Source organism: Mobula hypostoma, chromosome 4, assembly GCF_963921235.1.
Source record: "Mobula hypostoma chromosome 4, sMobHyp1.1, whole genome shotgun sequence".
Classification (NCBI taxonomy): Eukaryota; Metazoa; Chordata; class Chondrichthyes; order Myliobatiformes; family Myliobatidae; genus Mobula; species Mobula hypostoma.
The window spans coordinates 177,846,529-177,870,839 of NC_086100.1; the positions used below are offsets into that span (position 1 = coordinate 177,846,529).

At 43.5% G+C, this 24,311-nt stretch overlaps 1 protein-coding gene across 1 annotated transcript in view; it reads left to right on the forward strand.

Moving 5' to 3' along the window:
- Nucleotides 1–24,311, forward strand: part of LOC134345998 (transmembrane protein 127) — a 64,284-nt gene that overhangs the window by 19,160 nt on the left and 20,813 nt on the right. Inside the window, 1 exon segment of the mRNA XM_063047337.1 lies at nucleotides 23,952–24,116. Within this exon segment, the coding sequence (XP_062903407.1) occupies nucleotides 23,952–24,116 (165 nt within the window).

Below are 24,311 nucleotides of genomic sequence, written 5' to 3' on the forward strand. Positions count from 1 at the left end.
ATGTACCCATCCAAATCCCTCTTAAGTGTTGCCACTCTGTACCCACTCAGCAACTTCCTTTGCAACTCATTTCAGGTACAGATTAGCCTCTGTGTGAAATAAATAAAGGTTATCTCCCAGGTCTCGGCTGTTTTGAGGTTTAAAAAAAGAAGTTACTTCTCAGTCATTTTGAGTGTAGCTTCAGAATCAGATTTATTATCACTGGGGTGTGTGTGTGTATATGTTTCCAAGTCAGGATGGTGAGAGACTTGGAGGGGCATTTCCAAGTGGTGGTGTTCCCAGGTATCTGCTGTTCTTGTCCTTCTAGAAGCTGGTGTTTATGGGTCTGGAAGATGCTGCTATAGGAACTTTGGTGTGTTGTTGCAGTGCATCTTGTAGATATTACACACTGCTGCAACTGTTCGTCGATGGTGGGGGGATTGGGTGCTTGTGGAAGGGGTACAAATCAAGTGAGGTGCCTTGTACTGGATGGTGTCGAGCTTCTTGAGTGTTGATGGAGCTGCACTCATCCAGGCCAGTGGCAAATATTCCCTTACCCTCCTGATCTGAACCTTGTAGATGCCAGACAGGCTTTGGGAAGTCAGGAGGTGAGTTACACACTGCAAGATTCCTTGCCTTTGATCTGCTCTGGTAGCCATGGTGTTTATGTAGCTAGACCAGTTCAGTTTCCTGTCAATGGTAACCCCCAGGAGGTTGATAGTAGGGGATTTGGTGATAGTGATGCCACTGAATGTCAAGGGACGATGGTTCGGGCCTCTCTTGTTGGAGATGGTCATTGCCTGGCACTTGTGTGGCTCGAATGTTGCTTGCCACTTGTCAGCCCAAGCCTGGATATCGTTCAGGTCCTGCTGCATTTGGGTATGAGCTGCTTCACTATCTGAGGAGTCACGAATGGTACAGAACACTGTGCAGTCATCTACAAACATCCCTACTCCTGACCTTATGACTGAAGAAAGGTCATTGATGAAGCAGCTGAAGATGGTTGGTCCTCAGACATTTCCCTGAGGAGCTCCTGAAGTGATGTCCTGAGGATGAGATGGTTGACCTCCAACACCACCACAACCATCTTCCTTTGTGTCAGGTATGCTTCCAACCAGCAGAGGGTTTTCCCCCGAATTCCCATTGACTCCATTTTAGCTAGGGCACCTTGATGCCATACTTGGTCAAATGCTGCCTTGATGCTGAGGGCTATCACACTCACCTCACCTCTGGTATTTAGCTCTTTGGTCCATGTTTGGACCAAGGAGGTGATGAGGTCAGGAGCTGAGTGGTCTTGACGGAACCCAAACTGGGCATCTGTAAGCAGGATATTGCCGAGTAGGTGCTGCATGATAGCACAGTTGCTGACCCCGTCCATTACTTTGCTGATGATTGAGAGTAGGCTGACAGGGTGTGGTATTTGGCTGGGTTTGACTTGACCTGTTTCTTGTGTACAGGATGTATCTGGGCAATTTTCCACATTGCCGGGTAGATGCCGGTGTTGTAGTTGTACTGGAACAGCTTGGATAGTGGTGTGGAAAATTCTGGAGCACTAGTCTTCAGGACTATTGCCGGGATTTTGTCTGGGCCCATAGCCTTTGCAGTGTCCAGTGCTTTCAGCCGTTTCTTGATATCACGTGGAGTGAATTGGATTGGCTGCATACTGACCTCTGGGATGCTGGTGACTTCTGGAGGAGGTTGAGCTGGATCATCTACTCAGCACTCATATAATGAGAAATTTGTTGTTTTGAAGTAGCAGTACAGTACAAAATTGTAAAATTACTGTCAATTACAAATAGAAGTGAATAATGAGGTTGCATTAATGGACCATTCAGAAATCTGACAGCAGATGGAGTGAAGCTGTTCCTGAGTCATTGAGTGTTGGTTTTCAGACTCCTGTAGCTCTTCTGTGATGGTAGTAGTGAGAAGAAAGCATTCTCTGGATGGTGAAAGTCCTCAGTGATCGATTCCACCTTCTTGAGTCAATGCTCCTTATGGATTACCTTGATGGTATGGAGGGTTGTACGCATGATGGAGCCAGCTGAGCCTACAAGCCTCTGCAGCCTCTTGTGGTCTTGTGCCTTGGAGGCACCATACCAGATGGTAATGTAACCAGCCAGAATGCCCTCCACTGTTCTTCTATAGCAACTTATGACGAGTCTTTGGCAATGTACCAACTCTCCTCAAACTCCTCCTATAACAAAGTAGAGCTGCTGGCAGGCTTTCTTCATGAATTTGCTGGACCCAAAGAGTCTCTTTGTAACTTACTGCATAAACTAAACTACCTAATTTCTTTTCCTCAATATTATTTCCTTCAGGAGCCCAACACCAGGGTCAAAATGCTACAGAGAATGAAAAATATACCAGTTGTTTTTCTGGCTTTCTGCAGGAGGAAACAAAAACTGCTGTGTTGTTTCCTAAGTGAAATAATCTAAAACTGTTACATTATACTTGCCAAGAAAGCTCTTTATTTAACATGAACAGGTAGAGTGAGAGGCAGCATGTTAGGAGAGGATACTTGCTGAAAGCTGGTCCTGTACAGCAGCTGGTTTGTATCAGTCCAGAGCAAAGGGTGTACACTGGTGAACAACCTTCTCCAGCACAGCGGACGAAGTGTTTCTGAGAGCTCATTAGTTAGCTCCTTTTAACTAGTTGTGCAACCTTGACTTTTAAGGTTTGACGCCATTCAGAAGAAATCTGCCAACTTCATTGCGTAACTAAACTACCCCTAGAAATTTGCTCCCTCCGTCACAGGCCCACCATAACTGTAAGGTGTATCATCTACAAAAAACACAGCAGTTTATCACCTAACCTTCTTCAACCAGCAGCATTGAGCTATAAGACCATTAGACATAGGAACAAAATTGTGCCCTTCAGCTCATTGATTTTGCTCTGCCATTCAATCATTCTCCTTTGTTCAACCTCATTCTCTTTCCTTTTCCTTGTAAGCTTTGACACCCTTACTAATTAAGAACCTATCAACCTCCGCTTTAAATATACCCATTGACGGCCTCCATAGCCGTATGCGGCAATGAATTCCACTGACTTACCATTCTCTGGCCAAAGAAATTGCTGCACATATCTGTTTGAAACGGATGTCCATGTATTTTGAGGCTGTGCCCTCTGGTCCTAGACTCCCCCACAGTAGGAAACATCCTCTCCATATCCTTTCTATCTAGGCCTTTCAATATTACGTAGGTTTCAATGAGATCCCCCCTTATTCTTCTAAACCAGTGAGAACAGGCCCAAAGCCATCAAATACTCCTCATACATTAACTCTTTCATTCCCTGGATCATCCTTGTGAACCTCCTCTGGACCCTCTCCAATGCCAATACATCCTTTCCTAGATGGAATACAGTGTCAGGAAGTGTATGCTCATGCACTTTGGTAGACAAAATGAAAGGGTTGACTATTTTTCAAATGGAGAGAAAATACAAAAAACTGAGGTGCAAAGGGGCTTGGGAGTGCTTGTGCAGGATTCCTTAAAGATTAATATGTAGGTTGAGTCTGTGGTGAGAAAGGCAAATGCAATGGTAGCATTCATTTCAAGAGTACTAAATTATAAAAACAAGGATGTAATGTTGAGACTTTATAAAGCACTGGTGAGGCCTCATTTGGAGTATTGTGAGCAGTTTTATTTTAGAAAGGACGTGTTGAAACTGGAGTGTTCAAAGGAGGTTCACAAAGCTGACTCCAGGTTTGAACGGCTTGTTCTATGAAGAGTGTTTGATGGCTCTGGGCCTGTATTCATTGAAATTCAGAAGAATGACAGGGTGACCTCATTGAAATCTATCAAATAGTGAAAGGCTGAAAGGCCTTGATAGAGTGGATGTGGAGAGGATGTTTCCTGTTGTGGGAGAGTCTAAGACCAGAGGACACAGCCTCAGAATAGAGGGGTGCCCTTTTGGAATGGAGATGAAGAGGAGTTTGTTTAGCCAGAGAGTTGTGAATTCGTTGCCACAGGCAGCTGTGGAGGCCAAGTCTTTATGTATATTTAAGGCAGAGGTTGATAGATTCTTTATTGGTCAGGGCATGAAGGAAGACAGGGAGAAGGAAGGAGATTGGGGCTGAGAAGGAAATGGATCAGCCATGATGAAATGCCGAATAATGCTCCTATGTCTGAAGGGGCCCAAAACTGCTCACCATATTCTCAGTGCAGTCTGACAAGATTTTTCATAAAACATCAGCATTACATATTTACTTTTATATTGAAGTTCTCTCGAAAAAGAGGACTAGAATATAAAGATCTCAGACTCTTTTAAAAAGAGCTAAGACTTTTTTTTATTGTTTTCGAGTGGTGAGTGCAAGGTATGTGATCTATCTGCCTTGTAAAGGGCAGAAGCAGATGACTTGCAAGGATTATGTATTAGGAATTGGCTGTGGTGAGTTGGAGTGATGTGCAATGAAAAAGAACATGTAACAGATCAAAATAATAATATAGAAGTAATAGATGTGAGTATTTGAGGGAGGAAGGAAGATAGAGTTTAAAAATGCAACTCATGCAGTTTTAAACAGCCAATCACAGCAACAGGTGAAATTTCTACTCAATAACAAATCATTCTAAGGAAGCAATTGAACGGCTGAATGTGGTGAGTAGACAGGTTAGAGAACATTAGAGAAGACTTTTAAAGTTTAGGTGAACAAGAGCATAAGTGTCAGTTGTTCTGCTTGTCCTGGCCTATTTGCATTCTATGTCGCTGTTTGGCAGAAGGAAGTTTGATGATTGCTATTCATTTTGCTGTCATCATTGGGTAAATTCGGGAAATTAGATCATATCCTTTGCCCATTAATTTTTTTTTTAGTCTATAAAATGGGAAAATGAGATGAGCAAGAAAAAGCTAGATTAGGATTTTCTGTTAGAATAACGTGGTCTGGAGCCAACTGAAATCAGGCCATCTAAGACCTGGTACTGTGCAATGAAGTGTGATTAGCTAAGACCACAAGACCTAGGAGCAGAATTAGGGCATTCATCTCATCGAGGCCACTCCGCCATTCCATCATGGCTGATTTATTATCCCTATTAACCCCATTCTCCTGTCTTCTCCCTGTAACCTTTGAGACCCCTACTAATCAAAAACCTATCAACCTCTGCCTTAAATATACTCAAATGACTTCAACTGCACAGCTGTCTGTGGCAAAGAATGTCATCTTCTGGATAAGGAAATTTTTTTCTCATGTCTGCACTAAACGGATGCCCCTTAACTTTGAGGCTGTGCCCTCTTGTCCTGGAATCCCCCACTACAAGAAACATCCTCTCCACATCCACCCTACCCAGACCTTTCAGTATTCGATAGGTTTCAATGAGATCCCTCCTCATTGTTCTAAACTCTAGCGAGTACCATCTGTGCCGTCAAATGCTCCTCATGTATTAACCCTTTAATTTTTGGGATCATTCTTGTGAACCTCTTCTGGACTCTCTCTGGCACATCTTTTCTTAGATAAGCGGCCCAAAACTGCTCACGATACTTGAAATGTGGTCTGACCAATGCCCTGTATAGCCTCAGCATTACATCCTTGTTTTTATATTCTAGTCGCCTTGAAGTGAATGCTGACTTTGCGTTTGCCTTCCTCACTCTTGACTCGACCTGCAAGGTTGCCTTTAGGGAGTCCTGCACAAGAACTCCCAAGCCCCTTTGCACCTCTGATATTTGAATTTTTTTCATTTAGGAAATAGTCTATGCCTTTATTCCTTCTACCACAGTGCATGTCCATACACTTCCCTACACTGTATTCCATCTGCCTCAACACCACTTGCCCTTCCACCTATCTTTGTGTTGTCCGTAAACTTAGCCACAAAGTCCCACAGCACACCACTAGTCACCAGCAGCCAACCAGAAAAGTCTCCCTTTATTCCCACTCTTTGCCCCTACCAATCAGCCAATCTTCTGTCCATGCTATTATCTTTCCTGTAATACCCTGGGCTCTTGTTAAGCAGCCTTATGTGTGGCACCTTGTCAAAGGCCTTCTGAAAATCCAAGTAAACAACATCTACATGCTCTCATTCGTCTTTCCTACTTGTTATTTCCTCAAAGAATTCCAAAAGATTTGTCAGGCAAGATTTCCCCTTTAGAAAACCATGCTGACTTTGGCCTACTTTATCATGTCCCTCCAAGTACCCTGAAACCTGTTCCTTAATAATGGACCTCAGCATCTTTCCAATCACTGAAGTCAAGCTAACTGGTCTATGATTCTCTTTCTTCTGCTTCCCTCCTTTCTTAAAGGGCGGAGTGATATTTGCAATTTTTCAGTCCTACAGAACAATTCCAGAATCTAGTGATTCTTGTAAGATCATTACCAATGCCTCCATAATCTCTTCAACTACCTCATTCAAAACGGGGTATAGTCCATCCACTTCAGGTGACTTCTCTACCTTTAGACTTCTCAGCTTCCCAATTACCTTCTCCTTAGTAATAGCAACGGCACTCACTTCTGGCCCTGACATGCTTGTCTTTCTGGCATTCTGCTAGTGCCCTCCACAGTGAAGACTGATGCAAGAAACTTAGTTCATCTGACATTACTTTGTCCTCCATTACCACCTCTCCAACATCATTTTCCAGCGATCTGATATGTTTTTTCAGATGCATGAAAAAGAAAACAATTTGTATTCTCTTTGATATTATTGGCTAGCTTACCTTCATATGTCATCTTTTCTCTCTTTATGGCTTTTTAGTAGCCTTCTGTTGGTTTTTAAGAGCTTCACAATCCTCTGCATTCCCTCTAATTTTTGGTATGTTATTTGCCCTCTCTTTAGTTTTTATGCTGTCTTTGACTTCCCCTGTCAGCCGCGGTTGCCTCATCCTCATGCCCCCCCCCTCCCCCAGAGGAAGGTGTCTGCGTCTGACCGGTTTCTCTCCCTCTCTCTCGCTTGATGCTGTCAAAGGGTTCTGCTGGGGTCTTGGGCAAGGTTTAATCAACACAGTTTGTGGATTTTACTGGTTAATTCATGTTATGTTGTGTGTCTGGTTGCACCTTTTTAAAATTGCTATTTTGTGTGATATTGATCTGCGACCTGCAATCAACAACCGACACAGCACTAAACTGAACTGAACCAAACCGGACATTCCCAGACTGTTTCAATGACTCTGTGATTTGATGTTTTCCTTTCTTTGTTTTAACTTTCATTTTTTGTCGTGTGCATGATTTGTTCTTTTCTTTGTGCGCGTTGGGTACTTGAAGTTTTTCTGTGAATGGGTTCCATGGTGTTTCTTTGTTTTGTGGCTGTCTGTGGAAAGATGAATCTCAGGGTTGTATACTGCATACAGACTTTGATAAAAAAAATGTACTTTGAATCTTTCTCAGTAGTTGTTACAGTTTTATTCTGCTTTCTTTTATTGTTTTAGCTTGTACTACCCTACTGCATTTTATAATGATTTTATCTGTATGAATAGTGTGCAATGCGTGCTTTTCGCTGTACCTCAGTACGTGACAATAATAAACCAGTAACAATTTTCTACTTTTGTGTCAGCATTTGCAATCTTTATTTTTATTTCTTTGTTAATTAATGATTTCACAAAGGCACCAAGATGTGAGCAGAATCATAAACAGAAGAGATTCTGCTGATGAGCAACACGTACAAAATGCTGGAGGAACTCAGTGGGCCTGGCAGCGTCTATAGAGAGGAATAACCAGTCCATGTTTTGGGCTGAGACCCTACATCAGGACTGGAAAGGAAGGGAAAAGAAGCCTGTTGGATTCCTCTTTCTTCTCTTTTCCTCATTCACTTATCACCTTGGAGCTTCTCACTTCATCCCCGCTCCCCCACGTACCCACCTTCTCCCTGCCAACTTGTACTCCTTCCCTTCTCCCACTTCCCCTACCCCAGCTTCTTATTGTGACTTCCTTCCCCATCCTTTCCAGTCCTAATGAGGTGCCTTGGCCTGAAACGCTGACTTTCTGTCCCTCTTCATAGGTGCTGCTTGACCTGCTGAGTTCCTCTATCATTTTGTATGTGTTAACCACAATCATAATACAATTGAATTTTAAACCTCGTTTGAAAGAAGAATGGGTGAGAGACTGGTATTTTATATTCAAATAAAAGCAGTTATGAGAGGACACGAATGTAGAAGTGACTCAATCGAACTGGCCAGTCAAGTGAACTGGAGATATGATAGAGGAATACAACATTGTGAAGGTGTCTATAAGGTAAATGCAAGCTGGCTTTTTCCACTGTGGTTGGGTGAGACTAGAACTAGAGGTCATGTGTTGAGGTGAAGGGTGAAAAGTTTAAGGGAAACATAAGGGGGATTTCACTCTGAGGGTGGTGAGAGTGTGAAACGAGCTGCCAGGGAAAGCGGTGGATTTCCAACTTGAACAGGATGTGAGGGGTATGGAGGGCTAGTTCTTGGTGCGGGTCGATGGGACAAGGAAGACAATTTGTTCGGCATGGACTTGATGGACTGAAGTGCTTGTTTCTGTGGTGTAGTGTTCTATGACTAAGTTATACCCTGAGGTCTATCAAGATTCAGTGGCAGAATGACAAAGATTGAGAATGCAGAGAATAGATATATTGCTGCTAAGAATAAAAATTGCACGGGGAGGACCCACTGAGTGTGGTTGATTTAAAAAGAGTTAAAGATTGCAGCAGTCTTACAGAAAGCAGAATTGTGCAAAGACAGTTGGCAGGTCAGAAGGTTGGTGAGGATATAAACAGTAAATATGACTAAAAACATTAATGAGGAAGGAAAAGTTAGATTGCAAAGTCAAACTAGCCAGAAATGCAAGAATGTTTGAAAATGTTGATAAGATTTTCCGTAGGTATTTTTGAAAAAATGGTGTTTCTAAAGTGATCAGTGGTCTGTAGATCATCTGGAGGATGAGTAATAAGAACAAGGAGATGATATGATTTAGGGCAGATGTGAAGCAAAGGTTTTTCCCTTGGAGTCGTAGTGTTACATAGCAAGGTAACTGGCTGTTCGGCTCAACCCCTCCATGCTGACCACATTAATTTGCTCGCTTTTTTCCCCACGTCCCTCTAAACCAAGAGATCCCAACCTTTTATATGGCACGGACCAATACCATTAATCGAGGGATCTGTAGACCCCAGGATGGGATCCCCTTCTCTAAACCTTTCCTGTTCTTATCGAAATGTCTTTTTAAAATAATTTCATTGTAGTAGCTTCAACCACTTCCTCCGGCCACTTGTTCCATATACAAGCCACTTTCTGAGTGAAAAGGTTGCCTCTGGGATTCCTATTAAATCTCTCCCTTCTCACCTTAAACCTATACACTCCAGTTTTTAGTTCCCTTTTCCTGGTAAAGCTCTCGTGAGGTTTTAATCTTTTTATAATAATGGCAATAGAATCTTTGGATATTTATAAGACAGAGGTAGATAGATGCTTGATAAACGTGAGGCTGAAAGATGCCAGGATTAGTGAGGAATGTGGAGTTGAGGTTACAATCAGATCGGTCATGATCTTGTTAATAACCAAGAAGGCCTGAGGAGCTGAGAGGTCTACTTTAGATCCTAGTTAGTTTGTCAGATATCATTTAAAAGACACAGCTTGCATTTGGGGCTGAGGTTGAGGCCCTTGAACTATTTGCTTTCTTCTATAATGTACAGCATGCCTAGGAAATCAGGAGGGCTATAAGAAGGCATGAGGTTGCTCGAGCAGACTAGGTGAAGGAGAATAGGAAGGGCTTTTACAGGTACGTTAAGAGCCAAAGGACAAAATTGGTCTTTTTGAAGATCAATGTCGCCTGTGCGCTGAGTCAACAGAGATGGGTGAGATTTTTGTGGATTTTTTTGCATCTGTATTTACTTGGGAGATGGACACAGTCAAAATAAGTGAGGCAAAACAACAGTGAGGTCAAGGACCCTATACAGATTACAGGGGAGGAGGTGTTTGCTGTCATGAGGCAAATCAGGGTGGATAAATCCCCAAGGCCTAACAAGATGTTCCCTTGGACCTTGTGGGAGACAAGTGCAGAAATTGCAGGAACCCTGGCAGAGATACTGTATTTAAAAATGTCTGTAGCAATGGGTAAGGTGCCAGAGGATTAGAGGAAAGCTAATGTTGATCTGTTGTTTAAGAAAGTCTCTAAAAATGAGCTGGGAAATTATAGACTGGTGATCCTGACATCAGTAGTGGGTACATTATTTGAATATATTCTAAGGGAGTGGATATATAAGTATTTAGATAAACAATTAGACTGATTAGGGATAGTCAATATGACTTTGTCTGTTGTAGGTCATTTCTAACCGATTTTATAGAGTTTTATTGAGAAGCTGATGAAGGCAAGACAGTGGATGTTGTCTACATGGACTTTAGCAAGGCCTTCGACAAAGTCCTGCATGGGAGGTTGGTCAATAAGGTTCAGTCATTTGGCATTCTGGATGAGGTAGTAAACTGGATTAGATGTTTGCTTTGCAGGAGAAGAGAGGGGTGGTGGATGGTTGCCTCCCTGATTGGAGGCTTTTGACAAATGTTGTGCCTCAGAGATTGGTTCTAGGGCTGTTGTTGTTATCATCAATCTGGATGATAATGTAATAAACTGGATTACGACTGATACCAAGGTTGGGGGGTAGTGGACAGTGAAGAAGATTATCAGAACTTGCAGCAGGATTTTGACCAGCTGGAAGAATTGGCTGAAAAATGATTGATAGAATTTAATACAAGTGTGAGGTGTTAAATTTTGGGAGGACAGACCAGAGAGGCACTTACACAGTGACCGGTAGAGCACTGAGGAGTGTGGGAGAACAAGGGATTTGGGAACACGGGTTCATGATTCACTGAAAGTGGCGTGACAAGTAGATAGGGACATCAAGAGTTTTTGGCACAATGGGCTTCATGAATCAAAGGGATGTTATGTTGAAGTTCTTTAAGATGTTGGCGAGGCCTAATTTGAAGTATTGTGAGCAGTTCTGGTCACCTACCTACAATCTTAACAATAAGATTGAAAAGGTGTAGAGAAAATTTACAAGGATGATGTCAGGACTTGAAGGCCTGAGTTAGAGGGAAAGATGAATAGATTAGTACTTTATTCCTTGGAGCCGAAGTTCCCAACCTAGACCCCTTGGTTAGTGGTAAGGTCCGTGGCATAAAGAAGGTTGGAAACCACTGCCCTAGAGCATAGGAGAAGGAGGGCAGATTTGATGGAGGTATGCAAAATTGTAAGTGATATAGATGGGGTAAATGCAAGCATGTATTTTCCACTGAGGTTCAGTGAGACTGGAATAGAGGTCATAGGTTAAGGGTGAAAGGTGAAATGTTTAAGGGGATCATGAGGAGGAACTTCTTCACTCAAAGGATGGTGAGAGTGGAATGAGCTGCCAGCAGAAGTGATAGTTTCAGTTTCGATTTCAAAATGTAAGAGAAGTTTGGAGGGGTGCAAGGATCAAGGGAGATTGAAGGCCGTGGGCCCTGATGCAGGTCCATGGGACGAGGCAGATTAATATTTTAGCATGGACTAGATGGGCTGAAGGGCCCGTTTCTGTGCTGTAGTGATTCTAAAACAGGTGCTGCCCAGGTCCTGTAGATAAAAATCAGGAGTTGGCAGTAAGGACACTTTGAAGGTAAAACAGCAATTTCTGGAGAGCCTTTTAAAAGCATTAAAATAGTCTAAATGATATTTGTGAATCAGATTCTGTGTAATGAAGCAACAGTGTAATGATTAAAGATAAAGCGGAAAGATTAACTTTAATTGTCAGATGTACACTGAAGTGTGTTGTTCGCGTCAAATTAGCTGGGACTGTGATGGGGAGAGCCCTCAAGTGCTGCCATGCTTTCGGTCTGAGGATAACGGTGCATTACAGACACTCCCTTTAGTGTCCAATAGTTCGCTCCCATAGTCTACTCTTTGGGGTAGTTACATTTTTTGTGCTCGTCGTAGATTGCTGCTATTGAATGAAACAGTCTCATTTAATAAATCAATCATTCCTTTTCACTGGAGGGAGATCAACTCAATCCTTCAAAGTTTGGTATCTAGACTTAGTATTTCAATACTAATTTTTTCTAAACCCTTGCCATTTTGTTTCTCCATCACCTACTCCTGCATGCAGTACTGTGCAAAGCCTTAAGGCACATATATATATACAGCCAGGATGCTGAAGACTTTTGCACAGTACTCTATTTGTCAGCGTGGAGTGGGGAGTGAGTTTGTAGATCTGGCGGAAGCAAAGGATGTGGGAACGGTAAGCATCCTAGCTATATATATAGACCCAAGACTCTTGCACAGCACTGTACAACATTTTGCATCCTGGAATCAGTACTCCATGAATTTATAGTAACTCTGGCAAATTAGTTAAAAGATTAGACAAATGCATTATTGTGGGTCACTAGGATTGGCCATTAGCTGAAGGGTTTGCCAACTTACATCCATGTGCAACTCCTGCATTTTTATGCAAAGTTTAAGAAAAATTCAAATGGTGAAGCAAAAAATATGAGGAATGGCACCCAAATGTTTTTATCAGGGAGGCTTTATGGAGGATCATGAAGGTAGCCAGTGAGAGTGATATGAACTCTGGTATCTGAGCTACTGATGATACCGTCAGCAATAGTGAACAAAAAGTGGCAGGAACCCACAAGGTGGAATCAGCTGAGAAATAGTAGCTTGGGGGTCATGTACAGTACTGTGTAAAAGTCTCGGCACATTTATCTTATGGTCTTGTATGTATAGCTAGGGAGCCTAAGACCTTTGCATGGTACTATAGTAATTTTATGTATTGCACTGTACAGCTGCCGTAAAAAATATTTCGTGACATATGTGTGTGATAATAAGTCTGATTCTGATATGGGTCTCTATTGTGGACTGGGAGTGGGAAAGGGAGCAGGGAGAAGGGAATCCTGGTTGAGAAAAGGGGAAGAGAGAGGGGAGGGAGCAGGAAGCACCAGAGAGGCACTTTGCAATTTTCAATAAACCATTTGTTTGGAATCAAATGGCCTTGTCTAGTGTCTCAGGGCTGGGTGTGTCTGCACCCGTACCACGTGCCCCCATCCCAGTCCTGACACTCCTTCTCTGCCACCTGTTCCACACACCTCCTGTGGCGCTGGACCCTCGCTATTCCCAACGTCCTTTGCTCCCACTAGATTTACAGCCTTGCTCTCTGCTCCACATTAATAAGCACAGTACTGTGCAAACGTCTTTGGCACCCTGGCTATGTATATGTAATTGCAACTCAGCAGGTCAAGCAGCATCCATGGAGAGGAATAAACAGTAAACGCTTCGGGCCGAGTTCCTTCATTGGGACTGCAGTCAACTCTTTGTTCCTCTCCGTAGATGCTACCTGACCTGCTGAGTTCCTCCAGCATTTTGTACGTGTTAGTCTGGATTTCCAGCATCTGCAGGGTCTCTTGTGTTTTTGAAGTCCACAACTGGTTTGAGTTTGAGGCTGGAGTTCAGTGTCTCAGGAGTCGATACAAAGATCGGTGCCCCAAGGTCGATCGGGAAGTCCAGAAGTTGAAACCTGGAGACATGAGGAGTGTGTGTGTGTGTGTGTGTGTGTGTGTGTGTTGGTTGAGAAGGAGGTAAGGGACTTGTTGTTGTTCTGTGTCAGTCTGCTAAGCATTGTGGGCATGCTGAGTGGACGCCGGTATGTGTGCAGACATCCCACCCTGCAAAAACTCAATTCAGGGAGGAAGAACCATCAATTTGCGGGAGACTTCCGGGAGGGGTGGGATGTCTGCAATAGAGTAGCTCCTTAGCAGCTAGCCAACTAGTTTAAATAACGTTAGCTATGCTAATGAACGAATGACACTTGTTAAACTCACCTCAACATGTCTTTTACATCTTAACCCACCATGGGCAATCGAAAAGTCACTGTTGCAAACAGTGCAGCAAGCAACACTGTCATTATTTTTGACCCCTATTAGGCAGGGGTACACTTTAGGGTAGTCTGGGGTGACGTTTGTTTTATAATTTCTTTTTTTGGAACACTCTCCCATGGCGCGCGCTCTCTCTCTCTCATGGTCGGACTCACACGTGCTCTCTTGCTCTCGCACTCGCTCTCTCGTGGTCACTCGTGCGCTCTCTCTCATGCTCTCTCTTGCATTCTCTCTCTCCTCTCTCTCTCTCTCTATCTCCATCTCTCCATCTCTCCATCTCTCCATCTCTCCATCTCTCCATCTCTCCATCTCTCCATCTCTCCCCCTCTCCCCCCTCTCCCCCCTCTCCCCCTCTCCCCCCTCTCCCCCTCTCCCCCCCTCCCCCCTCCCCCCTCTCCCCCCTCTCCCCCTCTCCCCCCTCTCCCCCCTCTCCCCCTCTCCCCCCTCTCCCCCTGTATCTATCTATCTCTCTCTCTCTCAAAATTGATTTCCGGGATATTGTATATAATTTGCGGGCATCAGGAAGCCACTATTAATATGTGGAAGACTCCCAGAACTTCCGGGAGAGGTGGGATGTCTGTGTGTGGCAACACTTTGCAGGCAGCCCCCAGCACATCCCCAGGTGTTTGCTAGCACAAAAGGCGCATTTCACTGTACCTGTGATATATAAACCAGAGTGAACCTGGAGCTAATGGATCTGCTCTGTTAGGAGCATAAAGGGCAGGCTTGCAACTGTCTTCATTTGCAAACCCTTCCTTTGCATGAGGTTGGGAGGGTGAGGTGGGGGGGACTTTCCAAAGACTTTTTGAGACCTAATTGCAGGTTCTGGAAATAGAAGGTCTCCTGGGTTAACCACACTTCAAAGGGAGCCACAAATTCAGCTGAGGAGGATGGTGTGAAAGTAAAACGAGCCTTGCTGAGATGGATACAGAATAATGAGCTTTGATGCTCACCGCCACCCTGGTTTCATCCCTGGCTGAATGATCTGTGTGTAATACTGTTTCTAAATCTGTCACTAGAACACCTATTGTGGGCATGCAACTGATCGAGTGTGGCTTGTTTTGCACTCATTCTTTCCTGTTCATATTAACTACGTATTATAAATTGGAAGGGGTAATTTTTGGATATATTCTAAAAATTCATTTGATGTAATTTATGATAAGAGTGGGCTCATCAATCAGGGTTGTATATGGTGACAGATAATGTACTTTGATAATAAACTTACTTTGACTTGGAGCCGCAACTCAGTAGATGAGTTGCTACCACTCAGTAGAATCAATCATACAGCATGGAGACAGGCCATTCAGCCCAACTCATGGGCACACTTCTGTATCAATCCCTTCTCCCAGCACTTGGTCCATCGACTTCTATTCCTACTCACCGAGACACTTCTTAAATGCATTGATCCATCTCTCAGGAGTTTCATTCCAGATATTTGCAGCACCTTGGGTTGGTGAAGGTCCCCCTCCTATCCCCTTTAAGTATCTTCCCTATTACTCTAAATCTGCATTCAGTGGCCGCTTTATTAGGTACAGAAGTGGAACCTGCTGTGGTATCCTGCAGTTTTAGCCTAGCCACTTCAAGGTTCAGTGTGTTGTGAGTTCAGAGATGCTCTTTTGTACACCACTGCGGTTATGAGTTACTGTCATCTTCCTGAACCAGTCTGGCCATTCTCTTCTGACCTCTCTCAGTAACAAGATGTTTTCGTCCACAGAACTGCCGTTCACTGGATGTTTTATGCTTATCGCACCGTGCTGTGTAAACTCTAGAGACTTGGATGTGAAAATCCCAGAAGATCAACAGTTTCTGAGATATTCAAATCACCCCATCTGGTACCAACAGTCATTCCACGGACAAAGTCACTTAGATCACATCTCTTCCCCATTCTGAGTTGAATTGAATTGACTTTATTATTTACATTCTTCATATGCATGAGGAGCAAAACTCTTTATGTTACATCTCTGTCTAAATGTGCAATGTGCAATTTATAATAAATAGTATGTGTAACAGGATAGTCAGTATAACATAGAAATACAGTTGTATCAGCATGAATTAATCAGTCTGATGCCCTGGTGGAAGAAGCTGTCCCGGAGCCTGTTTGTCCTGATTTTTATGCTGCGGTACCATTTCTCGGATGGTAGCAGTTGGAACAGTTTGAGGTTGGGGTTATTCTGGTCCCCAATGGTCCTTTGGGCCCTTTTTACACACCTGTCTTTGCAAATGTCCTGAATACTGGGAAGTTCACATCTACAGATGCACTAGGCTGTCCGCACCACTCTGCAGAGTCCTGCGATTGAGGGAAGTACGGTTCCCATAGCAGGTAGTGATGCAGCCAGTCAGGATGCTCTCAATTATGCCCCTGTCGAAAGTCCTTAGGATTTGGAGACTCAACTCAAGCTTCTTCAACCATCTGAGATGAAAGAGGTGCTGTTGTGCCTTTTTCACCACACAGCTGGTGTGTACAGACCATGTGAGGTCCTCAGTGATGTGGATGCTGAGGAACTTAAAGCTGTTTACCCTCTCAACTCCAGATCTATTGATGTCAATAGGGGTTAATCTGTCTCCATTCCTCCTGTAGTTCACAACCAGCTCCTTCAGTTTTTGTGATATTGAGGGAGAGGTTGTTTTCTTGGTGCCACCGTGTCAGGGTGACGACTTCTTCTCTGCAGGCTGCCTCATTATTATTTGAGATTAAGCCAATCAGTGTAGTGTTGTCAGCAAATTTAATTAGCAGATTGGAGCTGTGGGTGGTGACACAGTCATGGGTATAACAAGCATAAAGGAGGGGGCTTAGGATACAGCCCTGAGGGGCACCTGTGTTGAGGGTCAGAGGGCAGAGGTGAGGGAGCCCACTCTTACCATCTGCCGGTGATCTGACAAGAAGTTCAGGATCCAGCTACACAAGGCAGGGTGAAGGCCAAGGTCTCTGAGTTTCTTGTCAAGCCTGGAGGGAATTATGGTGTTGAATGCTGAACAGCATTCTCACATAAGCATCCTTCTTCTTTAGATGTGTAAGGACGGTGTGTAGAGCAATGACTATTGTGTCATCTGTTGGTCAGTTGTGTCGGTAGACGAATTGTAGGCGTCCAATGTGGGGGGTAGCATGCTGCAGATGTAGTCCTTGACCAGCCTCTCAAAGCATTTGCTTATTATTGAGGTCACCAGTCATTCAGACATGTTACCTTGGTCTTTTTAGTTACAGGAACAATGGTGGATGTTTTGAAGCAGGAGGGCATTCTACACAGGGAGAGGGAGAGGTTAAAAATACCTGGCAACACACCTGCCAATTGTGCCACGCGCATCCTGAGTACCCGCCCTAGGGTGCGGTCCGGTCCTGCAGCCTTGCGACTGTCCACTCATTGGAAACACCTGCGTACCTCAGCCTCCGAGATGACCAAGCTGCAGTTCGTATCAGTGGTCCCCCTCAGGGGTTCAGTGTTGGCAACATCGAATTGAGCGTAAAAAAAAAAGATTTAGCTCATTTGGGCGAGAGGCAGCGATGTTGGAAACTCCACTGTGTTTAGCTTTGAAGTCTGCAATAAGCTGCGTGTGTTATTGGTGGAGAGTTGTGTCTGAATCTTGTCTGATGTTTGGTCTGAACAACAACTGAACCTCTTGGCCATGTCTGCATGCTGTTATGTATTGAGCTGCTGCCACATGATTGGCAGTTTAGATATTTGCATTAATGTGCAGGTGTACCTAATAGAACTTAGTGTATATTCGTCATTTTGATATTCCTCTGATATGGATAAAAGTTTCCTGCCACCTATCCCTTCTATAATTTTATATGCATTAATCATGCCCCCCACATAACCTCCTCTGTACCAGGGAGCAGAGATCTAGATTCTCCAGTCTCTCCTCAAAACCAAAATGCTCCATTGAATCTTCACTGCTCCCTCACTATCAAGGATTTTATTCCGTATCTGTACTTTTACCTCTAATTTTATTTTTATATTATTCTTTATAATTGCTGAATGTTTTTTGTTGCATGTTGAACCCCAACCAACACACCACAGCAAATTCCTAATTCAATTAAATGAATGCAACACACATCAAAGTTGCTGGTGAACGCAGCAGGCCAGGCAGCATCTCTAGGAAGAGGTGCAGTCGACGTTTCAGGCGGAGACCCTTCGTTAGTCCTGATGAAGGGTCTCGGCCTGAAACGTCGACTGCACCTCTTCCTAAAGATGCTGCCTGGCCTGCTGCGTTCACCAGCAACTTTTATGTGTCTTGCTTGAATTTCCAGCATCTGCAGAATTCCTGTTGTTTGCGTCAATTAAATGTATTCTGTGAATAATGTTAATCCTTGATCTAACATTCTAAGGATTTAACAGATTGGAGCATAACCTCCCTATTACTGGACGGAAGATCTCAACAAATGAAGGCCCATCACCTGTATGCCTTCCTAACTATATTGTCCACCTAAGTTGTCACCTTTGATGATCTGTGGACTTTGACTCCAAGGTCCCTTTGTACGTCACTTCTCCCCAGGTACAACTATTTGTGGTGCAAAAGTCTTAGACACATATAAAGTGCCTATAAAAAGTATTCAACCCCCTTGGAAGTTTTCATGTTTTATTGTTGCACAACATTGAATCACATTTAATTTGGCTTTTTTGACACCGATCAACTGAAAAAGAGTCTTTCGTGTCAAAGTGAAAACAGGTCTCTACAAAGTGATTTAAGTTAATCATAAATATATAACAAAATAATTGATTGCATAAGTATTCACCCCCTCTAATATGCCACACCAAATAATCACTGGTGCAGCCTATTGGTTTTAGAATTCGCATAATTAGTTAAATACAGATCTGTTTTTGGAGACCTGTGTGCAGTCAAGGTGTTTCAATTGATTGTAGTAAAATACACCTGTAACCTGGCAAAATCTACACCTTGAAGACAAAAGAACACTCCAAGCAACTCTGCAAAAAGGTTATTGAAAAGCACAAGTCAGGAGATGGATACAAGAAAATTTCCAAGTCACTGAATATCCCTTGGAGTACAGTTCAGTCAATCATCAAAAAATGGGAAGAATATGGCACAGCTGTAAATCTGCCTAAAGCAGGCCGTCCTCAAAAACTGTGTGACTGTGCAAGAAGGGGACTCTAGTGAGGGAGGCTACCAAGAGACCGATGACAAGGCTGCAGGAGTTACAAGCTTCACTGGTTGAGATGGGAGAGACTGCACATACAACAGCTGTTGCCTAGGTGCTTCATCAATCGCAGCTTTATGGGAGAGTGGCAAAGAAAACGCCACCGTTGGGGGGAAAAAACTCACATGAAATCTTGGCTAAAGTTTGCCAGAAGGCATGTGGGTGGCTCTGAAGTCAGCTGGAAAAAGGTTCTATGGTCTGGTGAAACCAAAATTGAGTTTTTAGGCTATCGGACTAAACGCTATGTTTGGTGTAAGCCAAACAGTGCAATTCATCAAAAATGCACCATCCCTACGGTGAAGCATGGTGGTGGCTGCATCATGCTGCGGGATGCTTCACTGCAGCAGGCCCTGGAAGGCTTGTCAAGGTAGAGGGTAAAATTAATGCAGCAAAATATGGGGAAATCCTGGAGGAAAACCTGATACAATCTGCAAGAGAACTGTGACTTAGGAGAAGATTCATTTTCCAGCAAGACAATGACCCCCAAGCGTAAGGCCAAAGCTGCATTGGAATGGCTTAAGAAAAACAAAGTTAATGTCCTGGAGTGGCCAAGTCAGAGTCCAGCCCTCAATTCAATTGAGAATTTGTGGCTCCACGTGAAAAGGGTTGTTCACTCACGATCCCCATGCAATCTGACAGAGTTTGAGCAGTTCTGTAAAGAAGAATGGGGAAAAATTACAGTGCCCAGATATGTAAAGCTGATGGAGACCTAGCCACACAGACTCAAGGCTGTAATTGCTGCCAAAGGTGCATCTTACTAAATACTAACTTGAGGAGGATGAGTAATTATGTAATCAATTATTTTGTGTTTAATAATTGTAATAAATTTAGACCAATTTATAGAAATTTGTTTTCACTTTAACACAAGAGGTTATTTTCTGTTGATCGGTGACAAAAAAGCCAAATTAAATCCACTGTGATTCAATATTATGAAACAATAAAACATGAAAACTTCCAAGGTGGGTGGTGGGGGGTGAATGCCTTTTATAGCCACTGTATATAGCTGGGGTGCCTAAGACTTTTGCACGGTACTGTAGTAATTCTATGTATTGCACTGTACTGCTGCCTCAAAAAAACATTCATGACACATGTGAGTGATGACAAACCTGATTCTGATATGGGTCTCTATTGTGGGCTGAGAGTGGGAAAAGGGGAAGGGAGAGGGGAGAGAGTGGGAAGCACCAGAGAGACATTCTGTAATGACCAATAAATCATTTAGAATCAAATGACTTTGCCTGGTGTCTTAGGGCATGGTGTTTCTGCACCTGCGACCCCCTCCCCCGGCACTCCCTTCACTGTCACCTGTCCCACACCCCTCCCATGGCATTCCACCCTTGTCATTCCCAATATCCTTTGCTCTTGTCAGATTTACAAACTCACCTCCGCTCCACTTTGACAAATACAGTTCTTTTCCCTCTTGGTTTTGTGGCTATCTGGAGAAGAAGAATTTCAGAGTTGTATACTTTGATAATAAATGAACCTTTGAACCTTTGAGTTGATGCTTGAATGGAAAATCATTCCCTGAGTCCACTGAGTTAATCACCCATGTGGCTTTCTGGTCTCTCAGGCTTTGATGTTCTGTGCTGGAGTTAGAACCATAGACTATTACAGCACAGAAACAGGCCTTTTGGCCCTTCTTGGCTGTGCCGAATCATTATTCTGCCTAGTCCCACTGACCTGCACCTGGACCATACCCCTCCATACACCTCTCATCCATGTACCTGTCCAAGTTTTTCTTAAGTGTTAAAAGTGAGCCCGCATTTACCACTTCATCTGGCAGCTCATTTCACACTCCCACCACTCGCTGTGTGAAGAAGACCCCCCTAATGTTCCCTTTAAACTTCTCCCCCTTCACCCTTAACCCATGTCCTCTGGTTTTTTTCTCCCCTTGCCTCAGTGGAAAAAGCCTGCTTGCATTCACTCCACCTATACCCATCATAATTTTATATACTTCTGTCAAATCTCCCCTCATTCTTCTACGCTGCAGGGAATAAAGTCCTAACCTATTCAAACTTTCTCTGTAACTCAGTTTCTCAAGTCCCTGCAACATCCTTGTAAATCTTCTCTGCACTCTTTCTGCCTTATTAATATCCTTCCTGTAACTTGGTGTCAAAAACTGCACACAATACTTCAAATTTGGCCTCACCAATGCCTTATACAACCTAACCATAACATTCCAACTCTTATACTCAATACTTTGATTTATAAAGGCCAATGTACCAAAAGCTCTCTTTACGACCCTATCTACCTGTGACGCCACTTTTAGGGAATTTTGTATCTGTATTCTCAGATCCCTCTGTTCTACTGCACTCCTCAGTGCCTTACCATTAACCCTGTATGTTCTACGTTGGTTTGTCCTTCCAACATGCAATACCTCACACTTGTCTGTATTAAACTCCAACTGTCATTTTTCAGCCCATTTTTCCAGCTGGTCCAAATCCCTCAGCAAGCTTTGAAAACCTTCCTCACTACACCTGCAATTTTTGTATCATCAGCAAATTTGCTGACCCAATTTACTACGTTATCATCCAGATCATTGATACAGATGACACATAACAATGGACCCAGCACTGATCCCTGTGGCACACCACTAGTCACAGGCCTCCACTCAGAGAAGCAATCCTCCACTACCACTCTCTGGCTTCTTCCATTGAGCCAATGTCTAATCCAATTTACTACCTCTCCATGTATACCTAGCGACTGAATCTTCCTAACTAACCTCCCATAAGGCCTTACTGAAGTCCATGTAGACAACATCCACTGCCTTCCTTTCATCCACTTTCGTGGTAACCTCCTCGAAAAACTCTGATAGATTGGTTAAACATGACCTACCACACACAAAGCCATGTTGACTCTCCCTAATAAGTCCCTATCTATCCAAATACTTGTAGATTCTATCTCCCAGTACTCCTTCCAATAATTTACCTACTACCGACGTCAAACTTACCGGCCTATAATTTCCCCGATTACCTTTAGAGCCTTTTTTAAATAACGGAACAACATGAGCTCTGCTCCAGTCCTCCGGCACCTCACCCATAGATACCGACATTTTAAATATATCTGCTAGGGCCCCTGCAATTTCGACACTAGTGTCCTTCAAGGTCTGAAGGAATACCCTGTCAGGTCCTGGGGATTTATGTACTCTGATTTGCCTCAAGATATTAAGCACCTCCTCCTCCTCAATCTGTATAGGTTCCATAACCTCACTCCTTGTTTGCCTTATTTCCATTGACTCCATGCCAGTTTCCTTAGTAAATACAGACGCAAAAAACCCATTTAAGATCGCCTCCATTTCCTTTGGTTCCATACACAGCCGACCACTCTGATCTTCAAGAGGACCAATTTTATCTATCCTTGGTGTGTCTGCTCCCTTTCACATTGTCCACACAGATGTCCCACAACAACCTCCTCCTTCACATGGGCTGCCTCAGCCAGTCCCAATTTCTGTTTGGGACGTCTGGTGGCTGAGCGTGCTGCCCGGGTGTCTGTGGTGAGAAGTGACTCGATGCCGTTGTGAAGGGCAAAGTAAGTGTTCTGAACTGCAACGAGGTGATGTCTTGGGATTGGGTGGCCATTGCGCAGACGTCCTGACCTAGGGCCGATCCTCCTGACGGACAGGCGTCAATAATGGTGTCTGCTTCCTGATCAGCTTCCCCTGGGAGTCAGCTCTGTTCAACTCTGCTCTCAGTGGGGGGGCGAAGAGAAATATAGAACAGTACAGCACAGTGCAGGACCTTCAGCTTGTGTCAAACTTTTAACCTACCTAAGATTATTCTAATACTTCCCTCCCACAAAGCCCGCCATTTTTCTTTCATTCATGTACCTATCAAAGAGTCTCTTACATGTCCCACGCATCTACCACTCTGCGTAAAAGAAAAAAAACACTATCTGTGGCTCCCCCCCCCCCACCCCCCATACTTTCCTCCAGTTATCTTAAAAGTATGCCTACTGATATTAGCCATTTCTGCCCTGGGATAAAGAATATAATTTAGATTCTTCTTCAAAAAGGAACCTTGTTAAATCTCATTGATTTTTTTTCTACTCTGCTTTTACACAGATTTGAGTGTCAGTGGCTAGGTCACTATCCCCAGTTATTGCTGAAGCAAGTAGCTTGCCAGGCTGTTTCAGGGGATAGTTAACAAGCAACCACATTGCTACACGTCAGTGTTACTCTGATGCCAGAGTGAGTGGGTGTATTAGATTTCCCTCTCTGAAACACAACCTGTGAATGATGCAATTTTACAATGATTCAGAAGTCCCGATACTAACCAGAATTGTAGTCTGCTAGCTGTCGTCTGATCTCCTGTCAAAGCAAACGTCTGTGCACTTTGCCCAAACTCATTTACTTTGGCAGAATAGCCAGATTTTGCAATTTTTACTCAAAAATCTGAAAATCAACTTTGTACTTTATCTTAAAAATATCCAAAACGTTGGGCAACACACACACACAAAATGCTGGATGAGCTCAGCATGTCAGGCAGCATCTATGGAGGGGAATAATCAGTCGATATTTTGAGCTGAGGCCCTTCATCAGGACTCTGCTAAACCTTAAGGTTTAAACAAAACCTTAGCACTTTTTTTTTTCAGATATGTTTGTTCTATTGATCAGCAATCCAGGCAGAGGGGAGAAGTCAGAAGCAATTACTATTACATATATCCTTTCAATTTTAATGCCGATCACAAATACTGTTTGAGAGGTCCTGGGCACCTCAGTAACGTAGCGGTTAGCGCGGTACTATTACAGCTTGGGGCGTTCTGGCATTTCGAGTTCAATTCCGGTGTCTCTGTGTGTTCTTCCTGTCGGATGTGGGTATTTTCCCCGGGGACTCCAGTTTCCTCCCACAGTCCAAAGACGTACTGGGCGGTCATTGTAAACTGTCCCATGATTAGGTTAGGGTTAGTCATGGGTGTGGGGTTGCTAGTGGAGGGGGTGTGGCATAGCTGGAAGGGTCTATTCAGCATTGTATTGCAAATAAATAAATTGATGCTGAGACTACGATAAAGAATTTTCTTTCATTATCGAATCATCCTAACTCATCTTTCTTGCACTCTTCCACAGATCCAAATAGTGTCATGAACTACGAAGGAATCTCTCTTCTAATAGTAATGGCCACCTGCAGTTATATTGGAATACTGACTGGCTTTGGAGCCTTCATTCTGAGCTTTTTAGGATTACCGAATCCACTTTTGTTTAAAATACCGGTTGTGCTACATTTTCTAACAGGTAAGCATTTCTTTTAATCATTTCAATTGCTCTTTATTTTTCTTCCAGTCCCTCCCCCTTACCTGGTGTCATCAGCAGAATGAATGGTAACTTTGGTACAAGTCTAAAGATCCCAGAAGCTGGCAGCATCGGTAGGCAAGTGTCTGTAGGTAGTGAGTGTGCGGTGTAGTATCTGTGCTTGGTGAACTCGGATCC